At 39.5% G+C, this 16,307-nt stretch overlaps 1 protein-coding gene across 12 annotated transcripts in view; it reads right to left on the reverse strand.

Moving 5' to 3' along the window:
- Positions 1 to 16,307, reverse strand: part of LOC118425666 (CAP-Gly domain-containing linker protein 1-like) — an 80,473-nt gene that overhangs the window by 13,375 nt on the left and 50,791 nt on the right. For all 12 annotated transcript variants that reach the window (XM_035834657.1, XM_035834658.1, XM_035834661.1 and 9 more), the window contains 18 exons: positions 10,065 to 10,151; positions 9,652 to 9,768; positions 9,351 to 9,467; positions 9,050 to 9,166; positions 8,581 to 8,697; positions 7,902 to 8,018; positions 7,581 to 7,718; positions 6,995 to 7,111; positions 6,736 to 6,852; positions 6,316 to 6,432; positions 5,845 to 5,961; positions 4,857 to 4,973; positions 4,353 to 4,469; positions 3,733 to 3,849; positions 3,126 to 3,242; positions 2,542 to 2,658; positions 761 to 877; positions 276 to 392 (listed from right to left, as the gene is read on the reverse strand). In XM_035834657.1, coding sequence (XP_035690550.1) covers positions 276 to 392; positions 761 to 877; positions 2,542 to 2,658; positions 3,126 to 3,242; positions 3,733 to 3,849; positions 4,353 to 4,469; positions 4,857 to 4,973; positions 5,845 to 5,961; positions 6,316 to 6,432; positions 6,736 to 6,852; positions 6,995 to 7,111; positions 7,581 to 7,718; positions 7,902 to 8,018; positions 8,581 to 8,697; positions 9,050 to 9,166; positions 9,351 to 9,467; positions 9,652 to 9,768; positions 10,065 to 10,151 — 2,097 coding nt within the window. The remainder of the gene's footprint in view (positions 1 to 275; positions 393 to 760; positions 878 to 2,541; positions 2,659 to 3,125; positions 3,243 to 3,732; positions 3,850 to 4,352; positions 4,470 to 4,856; positions 4,974 to 5,844; positions 5,962 to 6,315; positions 6,433 to 6,735; positions 6,853 to 6,994; positions 7,112 to 7,580; positions 7,719 to 7,901; positions 8,019 to 8,580; positions 8,698 to 9,049; positions 9,167 to 9,350; positions 9,468 to 9,651; positions 9,769 to 10,064; positions 10,152 to 16,307) is intronic.

The following is a 16,307-nucleotide window of genomic DNA, read 5'->3' on the forward strand; positions in this document are numbered from 1 at the left end:
CATGGACCACCAGCACATTGCTCTACAGTCAAACCTGTACAAATGACCAGCTCTACTTATACGTAGGGACCACCTGGCCAATGTCATCACTTTTAGGTGGTCCCTTACATGTCATACATTTTTTGGGGTACTTTTTCCTTTTGGCACTAGCATTATGGATCCTGTCTATAGGGACCACCTGTACACAAGGATCAGATTTTATTGGTCCCCGAGTGGTGTTCATAGGCAGTTTTGATTGTATACATTAGTTCTGAATAAAATTCAACGATCCATACCTTCACAATCTCTGCATTCTCTTGTTTCTTTGTCTCTACATCAGTTTCTAGTTGTGTTTTTAGTGATTCCAGTTCTGTTATTTTTTCCTGCAAACTTCCAGCTTCCTTTTCCTTGTTCTGTATTGAAAACAGTAGTTATTAGATTAGTCAAACAGGACATTACAATACCTATAAACTTATGATTAAAAAGAGACATGTAGGAAATTATGAAATCGACGGTGATTGAGATAGAGTTTAATTCAGTGTTGGAAGTAAAGTGTTAGCATTTTTCTATTATATATTTTACCAACACAAATGAACTTTCATGCTACATTATAAAATCATTGTGGCATTAAACATTTGAATGAGGATCAACAAAAATACTAAAGTTACACACTATATCTAAATTTAGATTGGACATTTACAGAATGATGATTACAGTCATGTTTGCACCTCATATGCACAGCAATACAACTACAACCTGACAGTGTACTTATCTAAACTACCTGAACAATCTCTGTATTCTGTTGCTGCTTGGTTTCCATGTCTTTTTCTAGTTGTGCTTTGATGGACTCCAGCTCTTTGATTCTTCCTTGCAGAGTCTGAGATTCCTTTTCCTTGTTCTGTTTAAGAATGATGCAGAAAAAACAACAACAGTTGAGTTAGGATGCAGACAGAAATTCTGATTCACCATTCTACAGATGCATCAAGTTTTACAGGACAACAGATGTATCAAACTTTGACTGACTGTTGCCATCAAAAGCTATGTTACAGGAAGGCATTTATTAAGAGATAATTTCCTCAAGGATTAGAAATAATTGTCTTGAAATCAACTTTTAAACAACTGACTGTTGCCATCAAAAATCAAGTCACCAAAAGGCATCTATTAAGACATAATTGGCTTAAGGATTAGGGCTAATTACCTTTGCCAGAATGGCTAAGGTTATGTTTTAGGCTTGTGAGTCTGTGTGTGTGTCTGTGTGTGTGTGTGTTAACAGCATAACTCGAGAAGCCTTTGATGTATCCCGATTATATTTGGTAGGTGGGTAGGGGTCGGGAAAACGAAGGTCAAGTTCGATAATGGGCCCCCTAGCGGCTTGCTAAGGTACTGCAGCAGAACCTCAATTTTTGATATCTCCTGTTCTGGACATGCTGTGATCATGATTTTCGAGTGGTAGATAGCCCTCGAGGCAGAGAGTAAGTGCTGGGAGTTTGGGCCCCCTAGCGGCTTTTTTGGAACTGCAGGTGCCGGTTTCCTTTCAAACTTTGGACGAGAATAACTCTACAACGTGTTGACGAATCGTCATGATTTTTGGTATGTAGATAGAATGAGTGATGACTTACATAATGGTATACTAATTATGCAAATCAACAGCTAATTTGCATAATTAATGAGGAAAATTTATAAAACCACTGCATTCCATGATAGGACTTTAAAACTTGTCCCATATGTAGCTGGGAAGGAGAGAAATGTCGATAGATATCAATTATGCAAATGATGGCCTCATTTGCATAATTAATGAGAAAATATGAACATGTTGGCGGATCATCATGCTTTTTGGTATGTAGGTAGCGTAAGTGAAGACCTACATAATGAGATACCAATTATGCTAATCAACAGCTAATTTACATAATTAATGAGGATATTTATCAATTCACTACATTCCATGATAGGACTTGTCACATATGTAGCTGAGAAAGAGAGAAATGTCAATACATATTTACCATGCAAATGATGATCTCATTTGCATAATTAATGAGAATATATGAACGTGTTGACGGATCGTCATGATTTTTGGCATGTAATATAATGTGATACTTATTATGCAAATTAACAGCTAATTTGCATATTGATTAGGAAATGTTCATGAATCCACTGTATTCCATTATAGTACTTTCATCAAAGTTGTCACATATGTAACTGAGAAAGAGGGAAGAGAGTAAGAGGTGTATTTAAAGACTTTGAAAAAGAATAAGTCAAGAATGGATCAAAGGATCATCATGATTTTTGGTATGCTAATAGCTTAAGTAATGCTTGCTACAATTTGATATCAATTAATTGTAACTTGGGATCTAATTTGCATAATCAATGCCGAAATTTTATAAACCAACTCCAAGCATATAATTATAAAGAAAATGAAATGAGTAACGCATTTGTCAACAGACATCATTCTGCATAACAAACCTGGTTTATTTGGCAAAGGTATGTGTTCGTGGAACTCTAGTTGTCAAATCAGAAAGAAAATGCTCTGCTATAACAATTTCAGATATTCTTTACATAACATACCTTAGAGAGTTCCACAGTCTCCTGTTGCTTGGACTCAACATGTTTTTCCAGTTGTTTCTTGACAGTCTCAAGCTCCGACAATGAGCCTTGTAAACTTTCAGTCTCTTTTACCTTTAGCTGTGGACAATAACAGATAGGATGATAAGTGCTATTATTTAATTGAAAATTCCTTTATTAAGCCTATCACACATTAAGCCTAATCAGTTGATCAGCCAGTTTGTGTGCTCTGAATAACATTTTTTACAGCAATATGCTAAATGTACCTCTCATTACATAATTATGATTAAACAAAAACCTACACACAACATGTAAAAAGAACTCTGTTCATTTCAAAATTGCAAGAGTTTCTGGCTATCAACAAATAATAGCAGATGCTTGTCGACTGTGTGGCAACAGTTTCACTGGTATTCCCAAATTTAAACTAGTACAACAAAACAGAAATACATTACATCAATGGAGATTAGACATTCAGGTAAATGGATATGATTTTTATATCCAGTTGCTAATTAGTAACTGCTATTTGGCACATGCAACAAGGTGAGGTGAGTTTATGATGGCAAGAAAACTAAACTTGATCTACTCACCTCTAGTTTACTGGAGAAGTCCTCCTTGGCCAGTTCCAGGTCCTGATAAGCCTGGGCCTTCTGAGACTCCATATCTGCTATCTTCCTCTGGAGCTTCCCAGACTCCATCTGGTATTGCTGCAGAGGAAGTCAGTGAGTGAGCAACAGTTCAACTCTACATTGTTGCCTTAAGCTTAGCCTGATTAAATCTCGCTTATAGCAGCACACTTAACATCGCCGGCCTCCTCCGCAGGGAGCAGCCAGTTACAGCCGTGGACAACAGAGTTTGTGTTATACAGACTATACCTTTTGCTCTTGTTGGAACTATCTGTTGGTTATCTCCCACTTAGTTAGAATAAAATGCAGCTACTCATTTTGATGCTAGTGTTCCAACATTCAGTTTGCAAATGTCCCTTAATGGACAATGGTATACTGGTTATGTAGTTCTTAACCACTTGAGCAGCAGACACTTTAAATTTTACAACCTCACCATCTTACACCATTGTAACGTGTCTACAACTTCACAGCAAACGACCTTTCATTTTACACTTGCCTTTGCACATTAACACTTATGAGATTGGTTTGACTAAATAAGAGGTAACATAGTAATGAAAAGAGTTGAACATACTTGTTCCTTGTCTTCAGATTCCCTCTTGAGCTTCTTAAGTTCTTTTTGTAGCTCCCTTTTCTGGGTTTCTGACTCGTTCAGTCTGGTCTGGAGATCGCCTGACTCCTTCTGCCCTGCCTGTGGGATTAGAAAAACAAGTCAAGAACATTATTATAATGGTACTTAACATGGTGACACTAAACCATGTGTAACAAGGATGTATACTATGTATACTAGTGGTTAGTGACCACTGGACCAAATGGTCGCGAGTTCAAACCCCGCTGTTGTTTCTCATCAGACATACAAGCTTATGGAAAGGATTGAAGTCCTTAGATCCGAACATTTACCTGTGGGCCACTTGTACTTGTCGAAAAGACAAGTTCATTTGTACGTGTCAAAAAGACCTGGGGAAATTTCCCCACTACCATGAACCTATAGATATTGTACATTGTATCATGTCCTCTCTGTCTGTGGAAGCATATTACAGCTATTCATTGACAGTGTTAAATGCAATAATTAAAACTGCTTCAAGGTCACTTTTTGTTTTACTTTGACAGACATAACACAAGATATGAAATTGGAAAAGATACTGCCATCCATCCAACAAACACACATGTAAGAGCCTGACATAGAAACATTACCTTGAGTTTATTGTCCAGGTCATTTCTAGCTTGCTCTAAATCTGACTCCAAGTCAGACTTCTCAGCCTCTAACTCAGAGATCTGTCTGCTCAGGGCCTCCTGTTGGTCTTGAGCTTTCTGAGAGGGCAACATGCACCAAGTAAGATAATTAAGGGTTACAATTCAACAATCGCTTTGGACTTTAAATCGGAAGGAGCTTACAGCTGTCTGCAAACCAGCTGACTGATTACAATGATTTAAAGCATATTCTACATAGATATACATGACATGTATATACTGAGGAAACAAGAATCAAAAGGATACAAATATTGTACATTTTTTGCATGTTCTTGCCTATATATTCTAAATGCAGTGGTTATACTATACTTACATTTAAGATTAAAAGTAAAATACCATTACATGTAGTATCAATAGTGGACAAGGATAGGAATAAAACAGTTAAGAATATAAAGTTAATCCATCATTATAGAGACAGAAGTAACATAATATAACGATCCTGCTTACTTCTGCTTTATCTTCCGACTCTATTTTGAGTGCCTTGAACTCTCTGTGCAGTTTGTCCTTGTCCTCCTCCACCTTGGCAAGTTTCTTCTGTAGCTCGGCCACCTCCCTTTCTCCTTGCTGTTGACATCAGGAAAAACATGTATCAAATTCACTTTGCACTTATGAGTTTTCAACAACAATTTTGATGACCTATTGTAACAGGCATCCAGTATGTGATGAATGCATGTTGCATTAGATATTGTACTACACATGTACATAAGAGTCTTGATAACATTGTGACCCTCTACTATGAACAAACTATCCACAGAACAAAGAACGTCATGACATGTTTTGAAAATATATGGCATTGGGACTGGCATACAAAATGTAATTCAGTTTCAGTTACCTAGACCATAATTTTTCTTTTGTAATCTGATATACTTGCTTTTATGGAACATGTTAAATTTTGCTTTGTAATGTATCCATCATCGAATGTATAGATTGAATGTACATGTATCTTCTTATGTATCCATTGACACCTACAAAGTCAGGTCAGATACCTGAGTTCGTGATCTACTGGTGATCTACTAGTAGACTACTACTACTACTGTAGAACAACTACTACAGGCTCTCGTTCTTCACTCGGACCATCAGAGAGTGGAATGGACTTGAGCCTGGTGTGGCGGAGGCGGGGTCTCTCTCCCAGTTCAAAACTGAGCTGGGGAGGACCCTGCTGCATTGAGCCACCCCTACACGTCTTGTATATATGTAAATATATGTTCTATTAACCCACTTAATTCACTTGTCCTGTCCTTGCACACACAAAATCAGTTTGTTTTAGCATTTTTCCCTTTATTTTCCCTTGTCTATTTGTACCGGGCACTTGTATTGTAATTAACTCATGCGTAGTCTGCCAATAATCTCTAGAATTAGAGGCTGGGCAGTACAAAAGAAGAAGAGAAGACTATTAAGTTTTCCATGTCACCCGTTCACCTGTGTGTTTTCCTACCTTGGTGACCTTGTTTGTTTCAGCTTTAGAAGAGTCCAGATCCTTCTGAAGCTGATCTCTCTCTGCTTCTGTCTCAGAGATTTTCTTCTGTAGTTCTTCTTTCTCTGACAGAGCTTGCTGTGGGAGGGTAGGAAAAACAACCAAAGGGACAAATAAATATATCTCAAAGAACGTATTACTGCAAATATAGAAATGTTTACGGTAGTTTTATGTTTGCGGTTTTCATGATGGCCACTTCACCGCAAACTTAAAACTACAGCAAACATATTTCCATTAGATTATGTGACTACATTCTATGGCGCTACCATGCAATTAAAACCACTGCAAATACTCTATTTTCCTGCTACCACAAAATTAAATCCCAGCAAACTTAAATGCATTGACAGTACTCCAAAATAGACTACAGCCAAACAAAATGTATCCAAAAGAGCCTGAAAATAAGTTAAACTTAAGATAGAAAGATGCACCAACCTTTGTCTGGTTTTCTGTCTCCTCCTTGAACTCATCAAACTCCTTCTGCAGATCTTCTTTCTGAGATGTTACAGTTTTGATGTTCTTCTGTAGCTCTACTATCTCCTGCTGAGTTTGCTAAGGACCAAAACAATGACAATAATTAGTGATTCACGGTGGAACTACTGCACAAGGTACTCCCCGAACAAGGTCGAATAAACGAGGTATAATTTGTGAATAAAACTTTATTATTGCAAAGAAACATATCTTAACATTCTTCAAAAAGCTTATAATCTATATGCTTCTTACAAACCAAATTCTGCTAAGGTCTTTTTATATTGATATGAGAATAGGTTGCAATAAGAGTCTTATCCATTGTCCTAGTATATATGTTTCTAATAGATTAAATGATGCTTATGTTTTTATCTTGAATACCCATACCTTGAGTTTCTGGTCAGTGGTTCCCTTCAGAGCCTCTGTACCCTTCTGCAACATGTCCCTCTCTGCTTCAAGGTCAGCTATTCTCTTCTCAAGGTCGGAGATTTCTGACTGGCTTTGCTGTAATGTACAAAAAAACAATGGTTCAACAAACAAAAGGTAAATATGACATGAGAAAAAGTACACTGAAAATGACTTTTTTTAGCCTTTTACACTTCTGCTTAGCAAATGGATGGCAAAATTTGAAAAAAAAAGTTCTGACCTTGGCGTGATCTTCAGACAGGTTCTTGATTCTGTCCAGTTCTGTCTTCAAGTTCTCGATTTCAGCATCTCTGTCAGCAACCTCTCTGGCAGCTGCAGCAGTGGCCTTTTTCTCCTCCTGTTAAAATATGAAAATTTGTCATTGAATCGTTATCTTTCTTAATCTTAATCTTGTCATGATTCTAAGGACTAGCCCAAACTACTGCACAATGAACTGTTCATGGATGACGACAGAAAGGTGGGTAACAGTAAATATGAGAAGACAATGTCAGGGATTGAACTGAACTGAACATTGAAAACAAACAAAAAACTGAGCTGAGTTGCTAAACTGTGGTGCCCTAGATAGATGAGATGAGTGATGAAAGAAACAAATGCTAATGCCATTATTTCTGCATCTTTCTTCATGTAGTACATTTACTAGTAGTCACAATACATAATCACACCAAAGAAGATGGAGAATTTAAAGGGGAAAGTATGCATTGCAAATTCCAAGGAAAATGATAAAATATCTGACAGCCACTAGGACATATTCTAAAAAATAACTATGACTAAAATCTAGGAACCATGGCAACTGAATATAGACTCACCAAAAGAGTTGTAGTTGCTTGAAACATTTGGTCCTCTGCCTCCTTCCTTAAGGTCTCAAAGTCTTGCTGCACTTCCTTCTTTTCCTTCTCCAGAGTAGCAATGCTCTGCAGGTAGCTGTCAATCCTTTCCTTTTCAGCCTTGAAGAAGTACAAAATACTTGCTGAGGTTTGGGTAACTCTTTGCATTGGACCTTTAAAACTTTCACATAGAAAAAAGGCAAGCTAAGGGCTATATGGCTTTTGTATCAACTTTTGCAAGATCAGTTACTAAGAGATACACGCACATCAAAGCAATGACCTAGAATGATAAATTTTAAATACCTTTTGAGCAGCATTTGTCTCTTCTTTCATTGTCTTGATCTCATTATCAAGTTTTTCTTTCTCAGTCTCAAGGGCAGTGATCTTGCTCTGGAGTTCCTGGCTGGCCTCTTGATGTTGCTGGATAATGACAATGACAATGATCTTTATTACATATTCATGCCCCAAAGGGATTAATGTAGTATGTTGAAATAAACATAAAACAGGCCAACAATAGTACAAACAACATGGCAAAGTCTGGAGTCAAACAGGTTATAGCTTGTACTGCAGGTTTTGCCTCCATTAAACAACAATGCTGGACTGATGGCCAATCAGCACCTGGTTACAACAACAGCTGGCCAATCAGCACCAAGGACAAATCAGGGTCAAGAGTAGAATTAAAGGATAACAGATCAGCAATATGGTGACAATGGTGACAATTGAAAAGTCAACATCAAGGTGTTAGCCAATCAGCACGAAGACCATAGTGGAGATCACTTATTCAGCACCAAGGACAGGAACAATGTTAAAACTATAACTCACAACAAGAGCAATAGTAGCATTGTCCAGTCAGATTGATATCTTAAAACAGCAACCAATCAGCAATGTAAAAATTGACACTGACCATCACTAAAGCCATCATTGAAAAAATTTCAGTCAAATTTCAGAAAAAAGAGGCAGGAAAGAAGACTAGTAGACTCACTTCAGTTGTTTCTTCAGTTTCCTTTTTGAAGGAGTTCAGCTCGCCCTGGACCTGTTCTTTTTCAGCTTCCACTATTTGGATCTTCTTCTGGAGGTCAGCGTTGGTTTCATCTCTTTTCTATTACAGAAGTACAGGTGTTAGAATGGATCTCACTCAACTGGACTTTTAACATCTGTCTAATGCATTTCTTTCATTGTCTCTCATAAGATACCAGACATGCAACTATAGCATGGAATACAAGGCAGGAAATGAAATTTCCTATTCTGGAACCCTTGACCTAACTTCCTGTCTATGTGCCAGATGTACATAGCATGTAAAAACCTGCAATTCTATGGCAATTGAATATCAACAGAGACTCGAGCAAACAGGCGGAAAACAAAACTTTTGTACACAAGGTAATTACCCTACTTCACACACAGTCTGACATCAACAGATTTAAGTTTGAAACAGATGAGACACAAAGACCTACCTTGATCTTATCATCAGATTTCTTCTTGGCAGCCTTCATGTCTTCAAGAAGCTTCTCCTTGTCTGCCTCTGCCTTGGTGATCTTCATCTGCAATTCTTCTCCCTTCAGCTTCTCTTGCTGATCATCAATGCAAAGGAAAATAGATGGTAAAGTTTCATTCCAGTACATATATTTTTACAGACTCCCAATAAATGTTACAATACTTTGAGGGACTTCTTGTTTTCACATTCCCTTTGCTAATGAAGTTTCTGAAATCATAGTGAACAGATGTTACTCTAACAAAAATACCAACAGATCTCACCTTAAGGTTTTCTTCAAGTTCTTCCTTGACATTTTCCAGTTCTTTCTGCACTTTTTCCTTTTCAGCCTCAACTTCAGAGATCTTGTTCTGTAGCTCCCAGGTCTCCTTCTGGCCTTGCTGTTGAATAAAATGGGTGACCAAAATGAGATGTGTTGACTAGTTTCCATTCATAGAGACAGAGACTCCTGAGGTCTCATTGGATGGATTTTCACACTGATTAAGAATCCTAAGCAACTATTGGTGGCTGAAGGAAAGGGGACATGGGCTTTTAACTAACTTGCAAGAATTTATTCAAACGTACCTCCAGTTTGCCCTCCACCTCTCCCTTCAGCCTCTCCATGTGTTTCTGCAGGTTGCTGTTTTCTGTCTCCATCTCTGCGACTCTCTTCTGCAGCTGGGCACTCTTCTTCTGTTCTAACTGTTACACAATTATCATTATTGATAACAACAGTCTTACTTCACAGTAGAGATATATTTTCCCTGATAACTTTGACAGAAATTCCTCACATTGACTCAATTTAAAGCTCCCAGTCTTTTGCATCAACTTCTGCCAACTCCTCAATCTTTACAACATCAACTTCCCTTTTGAGAATCACCACTTCATCACCACTGTAAGGTATCCATTAACAGTTGTTTCACATATATTCAAGGCTTATACCACACTGCAACTGCAGAACACATAGAATCACTCACAAAAAGACAAAGCACACTTACATCAAGTTTTCCTTCATACTCGCCCTTGAATCTGCCCATGTCCTTGTGGAGGTTCAGGTTTTCTGCTTCAAGTTCAGTTACCTTAGCCTGAAATGAAAAAAAAAGACATGCCTTAAAATTCCTGACAACAGTGGCCTTTTCATAACTATACATAGTGCTGCCCACATTTCAGAAACATGTTACACTGGTATGATTACTATTACATGCCAACCAAATCGTTTGGGACTGCAAAATACAATTCAGAAAGCAATTATCTTATATTATAAGGAAGTTTACTCACACTGGTATTGAAAATGGGCAATTTAATCAAATCAAATATTTTGCAAGATTAGAGCATTGTACCAAACTACATTTATCAATGATAGTTCTTAGTATAGAGTAAAAGCCAGAAAACACGTTTTGAGCGGTGGGGAATCCGAGCCTGTTTCTAATCAAGAACAGTTTTCCCGCCACGCGGCGACACGTAGCGTGATCTGATTGGTCGAAATATTAATTACCCAACAGGCAACGGGAATCGAGAGATAGCTTGTCACTTCACAACGCGCGGTCGGACTGTACGGTTCCATTATGCCATTGACCTTCGGAGTTCGGACAGAACGTTCTTAAAGCATATATGCTGTTGAATACGGACAAGGACTTTATCGTGCTCGGACCCCAGACTGTAGAACGCAGCCTGGATCATGAACGAAAGGCAGGCCACCAGCCAAGATACCCCGTGTCGTCCGAACCCAGGCGTCTTCTTTATTTTTTCAGTTGAGTTTTATGTTCATTATTTGATTCGTTACCTTATTTTTACATGCACTTCTTATATAATTTACAGTTTATAGGTGACTTTGTGTTTCTGTGACGTCACCATTTGTGCTGTATACGCTTATACAAGATCTCGCTTTGAAATTCTCCAGTACACGTATTTATGTTTTGCCAACTACGGCACTGAGTACAGCAAAAATTTATTCACTGATTCTAGTAGGCCAGCCTTTTAGCTTTTGCCATAATGCTTTACAAATTCGTCGGTGTGGAAATCCGTTTGGATCGCCCCCCTTTGTAAACTTCTTGCATTCAAGCGGCCCATAAATTGATTACAGACTCGACATCATGTAAATCAGAGTGACAGTGACCACTCTTTGTGACACCGACTTTCCTTTGTACCCGGCGGCTCGTGAAATGATTGGAGCCAAATGCCGCCTTTTGATCGGACACTGTTTCTGCTACGAGTTGACAGCCACCATGTAGGTGGTCTCGCCACTATTTCGACGCGGCACATATGGCCATGATTAATACCCTCAAGAGACGGACATGAATTTGGGCCGGCATTGTCACTAACAGCGGTATACATGACAGCCTAGGTTGCGACATGAATTAGACCTTTACCAAAATGCCGTCGTGATAATCGATGTCGAGTACATCCTTTTGTATTCAATTCTAAAGCTGGACATACATGTATGTGCAAGTCCAAGTTTATGTTTATTGTCATGCTCGTGTTTATAGCCAAAATCAAGCACATGTTGGCCAGCCCTCCTTGGTATAAGGGATTCGCGTAGTATAAAACTGCCAAAAATAGTTTCATCAGGTTGGTAGAATATAGGATGAAGGAGAATTCTTTGTACACAACCCGTGGGTACTTACATAGCTTACGTTTCGATGTCTCTCAGACACCTTCGTCAGAGCTTCTAACTGGAGTTCTGCTTCTCACCGCTATATGTAGCCGATGTAGGCGGCGCTTTTGCGGTGAGAAAACAATCCCAAACGTGGCTTAGTTTGTATCCCCCCTCGTCCCGGTTCATCACTGGGGTTGACTTTCTTATCCAGATGGCCTCCTTAATCCACCGTGCCCGCCTATTGTCTTCCCTGTCTATGACCTTGGCCCCCTCCCAGTCAATTACGCAATTGTTCCTGGCGATATGGTCTGTAACTGCCGACTTCTTTTCTTCTTTGAGCGCAAGTCTTTTCTGTGATCTTGTGTATCTTGTGGCATCTATGTTGTTGGCTTCTTTCTTGTGTTCTTCTAACCTCGTCCCAAAAGTCCTTCCTGTTTCACCAATGTACACCTGATCACAGCTCTGGCACGGGATTCTGTACACACAGTCTGTTTTGGCTAAGTCCTCCTGTTTGTCCTTAGGATGCACTAACAGACTTCTCAGTGTTGTTTTGGGTTTGACTGCAGTGGCTATCCCGTGTTTCCGAAATACCCTTTCCAAAGGTTCCGTGACTCCTTTGATGTAAGGGATGGTCACCATACCTTTCGTCTTTTCCTGTTGTTTGGTGCTCAGTTCTTTCTGTTTAGGTCTCTTCTTCTGTTGTTCCACCTTGTTGAAGGCCCATTGGGGGTAGCCACAGCGTGTGAGGGCTCTCTTGACATGTTGTGTTTCCTGTTCTTTGTCCTGGTCTTCAGTGGTGACGGTGTTGCATCGGTCCAACAGGGTACGGATTACTCCTAACTTTTGGTGCAGAGGGTGGTGGGACTGGAAGTTTAGGTATTGGTCCGTGTGCGTACTCTTCCTGTACACCAAAAGTTTCACTGTGCCATCCTCCTTACGCACTAGAAGGGTGTCAAGGAAAGGTAGTGTGCCTTCCTTCTCCTCTTCATACGTAAACTGTATGTTGCCGGTGGGGTCGATACTGTTAAGGTGGTCTGTGAGCTCTTGCTGGGCTCCTCTCCTCACCCCCTCTGCTCTGAGAGACATCGAAACGTAAGCTATGTAAGTACCCACTGGTTGTGTACAAAGAATTCTCCTTCATCCAGTATAAAACTGTTTTGGTCATATATGACAAAACGTAGTGGATTTATCAATTTTATTACTTGTAGTTCTGCCCTGTGGGACAGTACATTGTATATGTCTGTCCTGGTAGGCAACAAGTCGTTTTATGAATCAATTTGTTACTTGTAGTTCTACCGTGTGGGACAGTACATTTTATATGTCTGTTCTGGTAGGCGACAAGTCGTTTTATTAATCAATTTGTTTCTTGTAGTCCTGCCCCGTGGGACAGTGCATTTTATATGTCTGTCCTGGTAGGCAACAAGTCGTTTTATGAATCAATTTGTTACTTGTAGTTCTACCGTGTGGGACAGTACATTTTATATGTCTGTTCTGGTAGGCAACAAGTCGTTTTATTAATCAATTTGTTTCTTGTAGTCCTGCCCTGTGGGACAGTGCATTTTATATGTCTGTCCTGGTAGGCAACAAGTCGTTTTATGAATCAATTTGTTACTTGTAGTTCTACCGTGTGGGCAGTACATTTATATGTCTGTCCTGGTAGGCAACAAGCCGTTCTATATAATCAATTTGTTTCTTGTAGTTCTACCGTGTGGGCAGTACATTTATATGTCTGTCCTGGTAGGCAACAACTTGAACAAGTCGTTTTATGAATCAATTAGCTTCTTGTTGTTCTACCGGGCTCTGGCCCTAGCGCGTTCTACAAAACATAATTTATGTCTGTACTGACTGGCAACAAGGCGCGTGGTACAAAAAGTTTTATTTCTCTGCGCAACAAGTAGCATTCCCGGCCATTTGTTTATCACCTTCCGCTTAAATCACCCAAGAATTTGAAAGACTACTATGGTCGGTAAGAATTTTGCGAATAATGGCAGTCTGTTTCCTTTAGTTTCAGACTTGGCACCTTATGCATGCAGGCTTTTGTTCTCAACTTAGCACCCCGGTGCGTTCTAGCCCACCCCGTATTATTCCTCTGATCCCTATCTGTTGTATCAAAGAGATTAAACATTGACTTAAAACCTCCTTGGTTGTATCACCGCTAAGCAATGCAGTAACGCAAAACAGTGTGACATGGACAATCAAGACTCAAAGTTAATTACTATAGCGAACGATCAGAGCCGATTTAATTTCCCTTAAATCAATATCGTACGCAAAGTCTTTTCAACCTGTTGTCCCTACCGAGGATTCCTATTTACAAATTATCTACATTTCTCTGTTTTACAAAAGAGAGATGGTTAACTTTTTCATTTATATCGCATTTCGCTCCGTCTTGGGCGTTGTTGGCTCACAGTTTAGTGAGCTTATGGTGGTTTTGGTTGACAAGTTGTAATTTGATGAAAGTTTTGCATACTTTCCCTATTGTCCAATGTCACGACTACATGTAAGATCGATGTGTATTGTCTCATAAATATTAGTAAATCCCTTGGGATTCACTGTGCACAAGGGAATTTGCCTATACACTTTGCTGCAAAATAATTTGTACTTGTCATGTTTACATTATGGCCAATATTATGTTTTTTACTTTTGTTACCTACGTGATTAAACAGTTGTGTTCCGCCAAACATGAAACCTCTTTAACGTCGTATTTGCGTTCTATTATTCAGCTAGGATAATCCCCAAAGTGTAAAACACATTTCCACGTCGGATTCTGCGTCCCATTATCCAGCTAGGATTCCACAAAGTGTAAAACGCTTTTTGCCGGTAGGCAAAAACACGTTTTGAGCGGTGGGGAATCCGAGCCTGTTTCTAATCAAGAACAGTTTTCCCGCCACGCGGCGACACGTAGCGTGATCTGATTGGTCGAAATATTAATTACCCAACAGGCAACGGGAATCGAGAGATAGCTTGTCACTTCACAACGCGCGGTCGGACTGTACGGTTCCATTATGTTGCCCTCCGTGGTCAAATTTAACCCTCCCACCCACTCCGACGTTGTTGTTAATAAATTCCTCATAAATCTTCACCTTTATTATTTACCCATAATTTGCATTGTGAACCTGTGGCATTAATAATTCGTCCCGTTCTCTGCGGCTCTCACAATGTGTCGGAGAGCTTGAGGTACTATGTATCTATATCCTTATACATATACGTTTTGAAATTTCAAACAAATGGAATCAAGATAAATCTTCCTTACTAGGTAGACATATCACTTTGACCCATTATAGCAAGCGGCGTAAAATCAGACAGTGCCAAAACCCAGCCCACACCTTACCCCCCTCGTGATGCTAATATTTCTCATTGTAATCAAGCAGCTGTCTCCGATTAACTGGAGCCAAAAGACACTCCGCAATAATGTTAAAGGATTTGCTGACAATTGTCATGCCGTCATCCAGGATCTGTCAAGCTTGAGAGTGCTGACGATCTGTTTCAGTGCCGTGAGTTGTTCCGTTTACACAGAACAGTATTTCGTCTCTGCGTGATGCATATATTGCGTTTAAAACAAAACTAGTATAATGTACACTTCAGTAGCACGACATAGCCATAGAATGTAGTTCCAAGTACCTTTGTATTTTCCTTATTTTGCGTGTTGTTTGTGCAGTTAGCCCTCGGGCAAGAATTTGCAATAAACACATTATTTATATTATTAATCAGACCGCACTGTTTTAAACACTGTGAATGTCTTGGGAGAAGTGTTTAGGTTACCTCTTGCTCCCTTTAACAATAACACATTATATACAAATGTCTCTTTGCTCACCTAGCCGGGTAATACAGCTACATGTATTTTTAGTATGACTGTTCGGACTATAAGAAGTCGTATTGTGTCATGACCTGCCAAGATTGAGACAGCCGAAATTGTGTCTGTGCTGCCACTTCATACCTTTTAGAACATTGAAGGGACCCTTATCCTATCATGCATTCTAACAAGAGCCAACGCTTCATATTGTTACTATCTCCAGTACACTTTGCGCGTGATATTAAACACACTGTGGCTAATAATCCCTCTTTTTGTTCACACCCTGTTTAACAGGGTCAATTTAACCGGGTCATTGTCCTATATTCATGTTTGGATTGGAACACACTAACGGTATATAATTATTCATACCATTTACTGCCTTTGTTTGTTTTCTTTCATTTTTACATACCGTGAGCCCAAGGCCCTTTGGACAGGATCCTAGGAACACCTCTCACCGGAGGACAGCTGGTGCTCCGCCTGACAGCCCACTGACTCGATGTCACGAAACTCGGGAGCCCCAAGAGTGTACCGACCTGGACATCTTCCCGTTTCCAGTCACACCCCCCCCCACACACGGACATCCTGTCAACGACCGATTCACAATTTTATCTGCCGAAAGAGTCCGCCTCACCTGGTATCTGGACCTTGTATCTGGACCTTTCCAACTGCCTGAAGTAACAGGCTCACATATAGACATTTCGAATTTTGCTAAAACTTTTACATGTACCACTGAGCAAGGACGTTCTTGCACTGAGTTATAAACTATGTACGCTCCAAAAATATAGTATTAAGAATAAGAAGCTTCTTGGTAATTGTCCCCCTGCATTTGACAGTCTCAGTTGCAAGTTTCAATGG

This window comes from Branchiostoma floridae, chromosome 11 (assembly GCF_000003815.2).
Source record: "Branchiostoma floridae strain S238N-H82 chromosome 11, Bfl_VNyyK, whole genome shotgun sequence".
Taxonomy (NCBI): domain Eukaryota; kingdom Metazoa; phylum Chordata; class Leptocardii; order Amphioxiformes; family Branchiostomatidae; genus Branchiostoma; species Branchiostoma floridae.